Source organism: Podarcis bocagei, assembly GCF_964188305.1.
Source record: "Podarcis bocagei genome assembly, chromosome: 12".
Classification (NCBI taxonomy): domain Eukaryota; kingdom Metazoa; phylum Chordata; class Lepidosauria; order Squamata; family Lacertidae; genus Podarcis; species Podarcis bocagei.
The window spans coordinates 40,421,703-40,431,468 of NC_138137.1; the positions used below are offsets into that span (position 1 = coordinate 40,421,703).

Consider the following 9,766-nt stretch of genomic DNA (forward strand, 5'->3'; position numbering starts at 1 on the left):
GCTTTTATGCTGCTCTAGGCGAGGGCCGCAGTCATGCAATTCAGATGCGATTACTGGCTTAAATCACTAGATGGGCCCTATTTGCTTTGAAGTGATTAGATGAAAGCTCCTCTGCATACATCACAGGGGTGTCTTTAGCTAGACTCGTTTGCAGCAATGAAGCAAGCAGGTGAAAGTCACCCTTAAATAGTGGCACAGGCAATGCACCTGTGTTAAGCAAAGGCCATACCAGCAAGGATGCTTCCAAGTATTACACAATTCCTATCCAGAAAGCATGCTTGTGGGATAATCAGCAGATAATCAGAATGCAGGTCAAGGGATGTAAGGTCCCCTATGTCTTGTTGGGCTGCTATAAGTACATACAAGAACAGCAGTGATGAATCCTTTGGTTGTGATCCCATTGAGTCCAATGAGGCTCAGTTCCAGGTTGCATAAGGTTACAGCATAATTCTGCACACTTCCATTCAGAGGAAAGTCTCCCTGTTTTCCATGGAGCTTATTTCCAAGCAAGTGTGTACAATACTTCCCCAACCTAGTGCCTTCCAGAAATTGTTCATCCACAGCTCCTATCATCCCTACTGGCCATCCCTATTGGTCCAACAATAGGCAGGAGAACACAGGATTGGTGTATCTTGATAGGACAACTCTACAGACAACTTCTTCATATCAGGCCATTAGACAGTAAGTAAAGTTAAAAATCTTTTATTTGAATTAAATTCCCTCAATTCAATATATATATATATATATAAACAGATCAAGAGCTGTGCTTTTGCTTTTAGAATAATTAAAGTGATATTTGGCTATAAAAACAAACATAAATATAGTTTTCAGAATCTTCCATAAGTGGTGTAGCGTGGGGGGTGCAGGGGGGGCTGGCCGCACCGGGCGCAACATCTGGGGGTTAGGGTTAGGGGCGCAAATCCACTGGTTAGGGGGCGCAAATCCACGGGTTAGGGGGCGCAAATTACTTGCCTTGCCCCGGGTGCTGACAACCCACGCTACGCCACTGTCTTCCATATTCTGCATAAATGCCCAGCACAAAGCACAAAACCAAGAAAACAACAGTCACAGTTTGCATACTTTAAATTCATATACTAGAAAAAGCCCCCATGTCGGCACACTTTAGCCAATATATAAAATTGTCTTAAAGCATAGAAAAGGTATCCCAATAAAATCTGTAAAATGTGACACAAGTAATTAGAGGATTAATATTATACCTTTTATAAAATGGCGACTGGATATAAATCAAACCTCTCTGTTATTCTGCATACAATTCCTGGCAGACCCTCCAAAGTCTGAGAGGAGAATTAAGCAAGCAGAGAAGATTTGTGTGTGTGGGTTGCCTTTTTTAATGGTCACAACTGTCCCTACTGCAGCCTGTGTGGTTGCAGAGGGATTGCTTTGGTGCGGCTAGGACCCAATAAACACCAGAAGAAATGTCTTGATCATAAGAGGATTTGATAACAGGACTAGTTACTTAGACTAGTGGTTCCCAAACTGCCCCCACAAACTACTTGAGAATTGCTGAGGGTCTTAGCAGACACCTTAGCGATTTCCCTGCCTTTTGTAGCAATTGCAATGCTACAAGGCTAGATCCATTGTGATTTTTAAAATGCATTTTAATTGCTTCTTTTATTTCTTACATGTTGTGTTTTATTGCGTCGAATTCCATAGTATACAGATTTTGAAACAATGCAATAACATAAGAAATCAAAGAAGCTGGGAATCGCAAGTGGGGAGAGTGCTGTTGAACCTAGGTCCTGCTTGTGGTCTTCCAGTAAGCATCTACTTTGGCCTGATTCTGCAAGTCTCTTCTTATTTCCTGCATCAAGCAAGGGGCAGAGGAGGGTTTTAGGGAGCATGACCAGTTTGGTACACTGGGTGCCGAGCCTTGGGGGTGCCACAACTATGGTCTGGAATGGAGCGTGAGGGGTGGGGGAACTTTGGCATTGCACAGGGTGCCACTGATATTTGAGACTGCGAGGTCCACCACTGCAAGGGGTTGGATTACATCAGGAGTAGGGAACCTGTGGAGCTTCCCTATGTCATTGGACTACAATTCCCATCTTTCCTGAACACTGGCCATGCTGGCTACAGCAGATGGGAGATGGAGTCCCTAGCCTTGGACTGGAGATCTACAAAGCTCTTCCTAATTCTTACATTTCTATGATTGTATGAAGCATGGCTCCCAGGGTGATTGTATGGACTTACATGCAGGGTTGGCCCAAGAAAATTTGATGCCTGAGGCAGAGCAGCAAATGGTGCCTCTCTTCCTGCCCCAACTCAGAGTACCAATATCCATCCCAGCCGTCAAAATACAACAATAATAAACGGAAGCTCTTACAGTTTGCTGGCTTTCGTAACACTCAAAATCATGGCAAAGTGGCTTCAGCATCACTCTATTAATATTTGAATGGGCAACTGCACATCCAAGGCATTGCTATGTCTCAGCTAGATATTAGTCCTATTGAAAGTCAGCTGATTGAACTCCCTAGAAAAGTTCACCAACAGAGCAGAGGCAGCCAACAAACTGCCCTCTGGGTGTTCTCAGACTCCGGCTCCCATCAGCTCAGCCAACGATAAGGAACAATGGTTCCCCAGCCCTGTATTCTGCGTTTTGTCTAACCTGTTCTCTTAGCGAGTTCTGTGCCATTCAACTGCAGCTGGAGAAAGGAGAAAACGCCCAACATGGGCTTACCAATCACCTTTCCCGATTCCTTCCGTACTTTTTATTAACTGTCAGTTTCCTCCTGGGATAGATGAAACCCATAAAATGGACAAGCCGGTTCCGTGCTGATGTGCAATGTGGTTGACCCTGCCACGCACACAGTCCAGAGAAACAGATATCATTGTACCATTACGAACTTCAAAGGAGGAGCGAAGCGCAACGCTGGTCCAGATACTTCCTTCTGGCATTTGCCCTCCAACCTGCTGCGCAATTGAATGAGGCTGCCCATGATCACCGTGGAGCTGATTTAGAGTCACCCGGAGCATATTACATGAGTGGATCAGCTTTATTGAAAACACAACACTGGCGACTCCCCTTTCGGTAAAGAGAAAGTATTTCTGAGCAAGTTGCCCAGTAGAAACCAAACAGATCTGCTTCTCAATGGAGGAAACCTGAGTGAAATCCAGTAATTTGTTTCTGACAGCTCCTGTGGGCAGCCCCTTAACGGAGACCGAGGCTGAGAGAGCAGTGGAAACTGCAGATGGGATCCAGATGAGGCTCAGCGTACTAATTCCAGAGCTGTCTCCAAAATAACGAATGTTGCATTGTGCTGGCGAAAGGACCTCAAAGCTAATCAGATCCCCGGCTTCAACTTTGGTGGCCCCGGAGGCAGATATTGACGTGTCTCGATAATTGACGCCAGACTTGTGCACCGTCATTAGTTCTATGTTAGTGCCGTTTCGGTTGAGATAAGACACCAGGGAAAGGCCTTCGTGGATGCAGGTGGGGCCCATGGAGTACAGGGCTTGGTGCAAAACGAACTTCACCACTCCCCTTTCCGTAAACTTGACGGCTCTGCCATCGTGGGACAAGGTTAGCATGTAAGGGTCGGAAAGGGAAACCAATCTGAAAGTTGGCCGGTAGTTCGTTTGGTAGTGCATCGCGGTGGACAATTGCGCAGTCATGGCTACCGCCCCCGTATCGTGGGATAACCAAAGCAAACTGAGAGGCGTGTTGAGGTCGTAAACGTTGAAGTCTTTACTTTGGTTGCAGAATTGATTGGGGCTCTTCAAAAACAGCCAGAGAGCTTGGCCTGGCTCTACTTCCGCCGCGCCGCTCACACTGACGCTCTGGAAGATTTTGCCTTCCGGCTGCTCGATGCGGACCGCGCTCAGCTCGCAGCCTTCCTCCTCCTGGCTGCTGAATTTCAAGGCAAGCTGGAGGAAATTCCTGCAGTTGTGTTTCACGGCAAAATTGAAGTCGGCCCACATTAGGCCGTGCTGCTTGAAGACCAGGCTGTTCTCTTCCACCGCGACGATGTCCCACTCGTGCTTCCCCTTTATCTTCAAGGTAACGCCAGGATAAATTTGAGAAGCGCCAGAATTTGCCATGGGTAAAATGGCGTTTGCAGTCCAGGACTCGGACAGCTTGTTCTCACTGGCTGTTGAGCAAACGGTGTCGCTGACAGTGGAGCAGGGGAGAACAACCGCCCTGTCTTCACACATTAAGCAAGCCTGGCACTCTTGCAGCTCTTTGTTAAAGAAATACTCTTCTCCGCACAATCCCAAGGCAGCTTCTTTTGCTGCAATTCCAAGGCATCGGAATCCTCCTGTTCACACACAGGGAAATACAGTTTCAGTCGCAGGCCCATGCTGCATTATTATTACTCTACCATTATTGTTGTTGTTGTTGTTGTTATTAGTAGTAGTAGTAGTATTTGCACTTATTAGTCATGCTGTTTTTTCCCTTTTACACAAAGTGACCCAAAGCAACTTACTAAGTTTTCTGTTTTACAATTTAAGATACTCATTTTACATCCTTAAGTTATCAGTGACTTCCCTTCTTCTCTGTCAGTGGTTCATTTTACATATAATAAATCCCTGCATATTTTACAGAAACATTTAGTATTCCATCATTGCATCCATCAGAACTTATTTACACTGTTGAATTTATCTTGATGCTGCTAGCATTTTCAGCTGTACACAATTATTTCCCATATACTGTAATCCATAAACGTTTTCTAATCATCTTTAAGCGTATGTTTTTCTTGTTCTCTCATTCTATATGTTAAGACTGTGAGTTGTGCATATTCTGTCAAGTTGCCATTCTTCTTTAATTGGGACCTCGCTCGTTTTCCATTTTGGGGCTAACGAAACACGGGCTGCAGTAGTGGTATGCATAAATAACCTTTTTTGACACCCAAAGCAACATACAACCAGTTGCTGAAAATATTTATATCCTGTCTGTCCATGCTCTTAAGGCACCATAGAATAAAAATGTAATGTTGCAGAGGCAATATATACCCCAAGAGGGCTGTCTGATTTTAAAAACATTTCTCACCTTCTAAAACTGCTAGCACATTTGCAAAGCTAAGCAGGGGCTGGCGTGGTTTCAAATTAGATGGGGGACCGCATTGCAGGGGGTTGGACTAGATGACCCAACTCTACCACTCTATGCTTCTGTGTTGATTAAATTGCATGAGTTTCTATTGAAGTATTGCCATTACTTACATACAAATATAACTGATAGACCCAATTTTTAGTTTGCATGCAATAATTCTGAAGCACGTTGGCTGGAGCTGGTGGGAGTCCAAAAATGAAAGAAAAAAAATAGAGAGTGTAGTGAGTCCTGCTGAAATGGCTTGAAGGGGATGTTCAGGGAGTGGGATATATATGAAACTGAAAACTTGTGTATCATCAAACTAAATTGGGAGGGGTTCCCCAGTATATATTTCATGACTAAGTATGGCTGCCACTAAATTATTTGCAATAATTCTATAAATGCAGCACTTGTAAAGAGATCATATTGAATTGAAATAATGCATTGCAACATAAAAGTGTTTTTTTTTTCCTAACAAAGAGTCCTAAAAGCTCTTATTCTTCAGCCCAACTCCACAATTTCCACTTGAAACTGCACCATGAGGGAACATTCCTGCCTTCATGAATGGCTTCATTCACAGAAATGCAGCAACTTACCTGGAGTGTTCAGGCACTTTATCCTTTCTCCACAGATGTTTGGTGATTCAATGCACTCATCTCTATCCTATGAGTAACAGATAACAGAGTCAAGTTCAAACACTTAGCATTGCTCTGGGGAATCGTGCTGCTTGGAGCACAGCCAGTATGGCCAGGTAAGGGTCCATTGACCGAGGAGGGAGACCCAACGCAGGACACTTTGCCCAGGGGCCCATCAAACTTGGATCTGGACCTGATTACAGAGGTTTATGGTAGTGAGATATAAATCGTGTGAAGGGCCGTAGCTCAGTGGTAGAGCATCTATCTGCCTTGCACGCAGAAGGTCCCAGAGTCAATCCCTAATGGCATCTCCAGGTAGAACTGGAAATAATCCTGTCTGAAATCCAGGAGAGCTGCTGCTAATCGGTGTGGACAATATGGAGCTAAATGGACTTGGCGTAAGGCAACTTTCTATGTTAAATGTGTAATTTGTGCTGGAGCATACAGGCAAAAGTGATAAGACTACAGACATAATAAACGTCGTTTACACAAAGAATAATGCAACGAAATCCAAAGTATATAATACTGAAACATGGGTACAGTGGTACCTCAGGTTACAAACACCTCGGGTTACAAACACTTTGGGTTACAGACTCCGCTAACCCGGAAGTAGTACCTCAGGTTAAGAACTTTACCTCAGGATGAGAACAGAAATCGCGTGGCGGCAGCGGGAGGCCCCATTAGGTAAAGTGGTACCTCAGGTTAAGAACGGTTTCAGGTTAAGAACGGACCTCCGGAACGAATTAAGTTTGTAACCAGAGGTATTTGTACTTTAACTTTAGTTGGTCTGTCTGTGACCTTTCAGTGAGGCTGTCCCTGTTTGGGGGAACAAGTACTGTTAAGATTCCGAGCACAATGATCTTTCACCTGGCATATCCGATCAGCATTTGTCGAGCACTCAGACAGCTGGAAAAAGCCAGCAGGGCATAAGGTGCATTTTTCACACTGCGAGGGTGTCTTTTGGAAATTACAAAATTCGTCACTTTCACAAAGGCCACAGTCCATTAAAGGTTCCCCAACATCAATCACTTTGGCATCGACTTCTACTTTATGCATGGAGTAGGACTTCTGGAGATGGCTTTTGACTTGGTTCTGAAGGCCTTGGAGATTGGCTTCGAAATAATGTTGAATATCCTCTTGCAAACTCTGAAACGACATTTGCTTCACTGTGTCAAAAAGCATGCCATACTGGACCTTGATCAGGTCCATTTGTTCATACATCTTCCTGTGTTGCTCTACGATTTCCCGCTGCTGTGCCACCAACATGCTCTGCTGCTCTGCAAGTTTTTGCTGTAAATCCACAATCACCGCCTGCTGGCTTTTCAGCAAGTCGACAAATTTCTCTTGTCCTTTCGTAAGCTGAAGTTGCAGCACAAGCGCATCCTCAGACGGAACCTCATTTTCCCCTAAAATACAAACAACCTGGCATTAAAACATAAATCCTTGGTGGTATTTCTCAAAACATCATCAAACGAGGTCACCAGAATGTGTGACAGCCTTGCTGAAGCATTCAGCTGTGTGCAAGCAAATAGCATTCAAGGGCAGAAATAAAGCAAAGCCGTGTGTGCGTGTGTGTGTGTGTGTGTGTGTGTGTGTGTGTGTGTGTGTAATCCATAAGGGGAAATGTCCTACCATTAAACCAAGATGATGTACCATATTTTTGATACCCAGAAGTCTTCATCAGGCACTATCAATGACTTCCCTTCGTCTCTTTCCATGGTTCATTTTGCATATCATAAGTCTCTGCATATTTTACATAAACTAAACCATTCAGTATTCCATTATTACAGTGTTTCCCAAACGTTTTTGGGCAACGGCACACCTGTGTACTAAAAAAAAATCTCGCGGCACACCACCATTAAAGCCCCGCCCCGTGACGTCAGCGCGCAGCGTCACGCCGGGAGGGACGCACAAAAGTGAACGTTTTTTCCCTCGGCAGCTCCTCTCAGCTGCGCTCAATCCGCCTCGGAGCGCAGGAGCGATGCCTCTCTCTGGCTCTCCCTCCGCGCAGGCTGAGGGAGGGAGGGAGGGGCGTGTGTGACCCGTCTCTGCTGGGAGACCAAACCCAGCGAGACAGAGTCGCGCGGAGGCGCCCAGGCAGCGCTGCCGGCTGCGAGGAGGAGCGCCAGGCAGCAGCAGGAGGCGCGGCCTCTCCTCGCCGCCCCCGCCCCGCCTCTCGCCGCCCGACTCGCCCGCCTCCCTCCAGGCATCTCGCGGCACACCAGCCGGTGTCTCACGGCACACTCGTGTGCCGCGGAACACCGGTTGGGAAACACTGCATTATTACATCCATCCAAACTTATTTACACTGCTGAATTTACCTTAATTCTGACAACACTTTCAAGTGTACACAAGTTCCCCCCATATATTCAATAAACATTTTCCAATCTTGTATAAACGCATGTTCTTCTTGTTCTCTTATTCTATGTGTTAAGTCCGCATGCTGCACATATTCCATCAGCTTAAGTTGACATTCCTCTTTAGTTGGGACCTCGCTCGTTTTCCATTTTAGAAGTGGCCTAGTTTAGACACCACACCTACCTGGTTTGACATCACAGGTCAGCTGAACGCCCAGGGCAGCACCGCCTAGATCTGAAGCTGTGTAGGCAAGGTCTTCCCCAATGAACTGGGCTGCCCTCTCAGTTGCTCTGACCAAGGTGGGCTCACGACAACCTTCCCCCTGGTTTGGAGGGCATGGGACGGTCTGGGTAGCTGGCCTGGACTTCTGGCGGATGTGCAGAGGCAGCCTGCACTCAATGCCCTTGCAGTCCCGAACGGTGCCATTGGGAGCGCCAGCGCTGCAGTCTCCTCCTCCAGAGCAACTCTCTTCTGCACCCCTCGTGGCGGCCAAGGCAGCATGTCCCAGGTTGCTGCCCCCTAGAGGCTCCTGCAGCTGCCCTTGCACAGGTGTGGTGGAGTGGACAAAGGCACGAGAAGGGTGCCTTGCCCTTCCTGAGCAGTGGGGGCCCTGGCAGTGTTGTCTGCTGGGCTGATGTTCGCTGTCACTGCTCCTGCTGCACGGGGGGCTCCGGCAGTGCGCAGCGCTGATGCATCCTCTTTCGCCAGCCAGAAGCCACAGGCAAACCCCTAGCCAGCAACAGAAAGCCCAATGGAACTGTCTCGCCAGCATCTCCAGCGTCACCTGCAAGAGGAAGAATGACCTTGGCAGTCCCTGGGGCAAGAAGAATAGGAAGAGTTTGGATTTGATATCCCGCTTTGTCACTACCCAAAGGAGTCTCAAAGCAGCTAACATTCTCCTTTCTCTTCCCCCACAACAAACACTCTGTGAGGTGAGTGAGGCTGAGAGACTTCAGAGAAGTGTGACTAGCCCAAGGTCACCCAGCAGCTGCAGGTGGAGGAGCGGGGACGGTTCACCAGATTACGAGTCCACCGCTCTTAACCACTACACTGGCTCTCTTGGGCAAGGGGCAAGGAAAGCAGAGGGGCAAGGAAAGCACTGGGGCAAGGAAAGAGAGACCAAGTCTGTGCTTTTAGGGTATTGGCATACAGGTCCAATTTGCAGGTAGCACTCTGCCTTAATATGAACCAGCAAGTGTGCGGATTCTTGGAGTAAAGATCTCCAGTACTAAGCCCCTTACTCAGTCTGACTGCTGCAAGTCTACTCAGGTCTAAGCCATGATTTGGTTTAGCTTTATGTTCAAATTCAGGCTTACGTTCGTCTCCCCCAGAAAAACCACAGGTGGTAAATGAAAAGCAAACCCTGGTTATAACTTTTGGTTTTCCCCCAAAGCAATACAAACCTCAATCATGGAAGCAGCAGGAACTGGTGAGGAATACAGCAGCTATGAACCTGCATGTTTGCTCGTTCATGCTAAGGCATATTTTCGTTTAGCATTACATGCATATCGGATCAAAGAAAGAAAAACAACAGCTTTTAAAAAAGACGCTGTCTGTTAGAAACTAGAAAGCCGTGGTGTGTTAAGACAGAATCCTCGGTCTGGATGGACCAAGTGCAAATCCCAGTGGGACAGGCAACCACTGTTATCTCTACTACCTCTCAGGATTATTGCAAAGGCCCATGGGAAAAATGGTAGAAGTCACTGTGTCATAGTGGTTAGAGGGC

At 46.6% G+C, this 9,766-nt stretch overlaps 1 protein-coding gene across 1 annotated transcript; it reads right to left on the minus strand.

Moving 5' to 3' along the window:
- Positions 1 to 1,015: 1,015 nt before the first annotated feature.
- On the minus strand, positions 1,016 to 8,827 carry LOC308569365 (uncharacterized protein). The gene is made up of 4 exons (XM_081163181.1): positions 8,224 to 8,827; positions 6,550 to 7,088; positions 5,644 to 5,710; positions 1,016 to 4,277 (listed from the first exon to the last, which is right to left on the minus strand). The coding sequence occupies exons 1-4, from the start codon at positions 8,810 to 8,812 to the stop codon at positions 2,740 to 2,742; spliced, it is 2,733 nt and encodes a 910-aa protein (XP_081019307.1). The 5' UTR covers positions 8,813 to 8,827; the 3' UTR covers positions 1,016 to 2,739.
- Between the last annotated feature and the right edge of the window lie 939 nt (positions 8,828 to 9,766).

Excerpts from the sequence above, each read along its gene's own strand:
- LOC308569365 (XM_081163181.1), bottom strand. The coding sequence starts at position 8,812 with ATGCTGGCGAGACAGTTCCATTGGGCTTTCTGTTGCTGGCTAGGGGTT. Across the intron at positions 7,089-8,223 it reads GACCTGTGATGTCAAACCAG|GGGAAAATGAGGTTCCGTCT; the intron begins GTAGGTGTGGTG and ends TTTGTATTTTAG. Across the intron at positions 4,278-5,643 it reads AAAGTGCCTGAACACTCCAG|GAGGATTCCGATGCCTTGGA; the intron begins GTAAGTTGCTGC and ends GTGTGTGAACAG.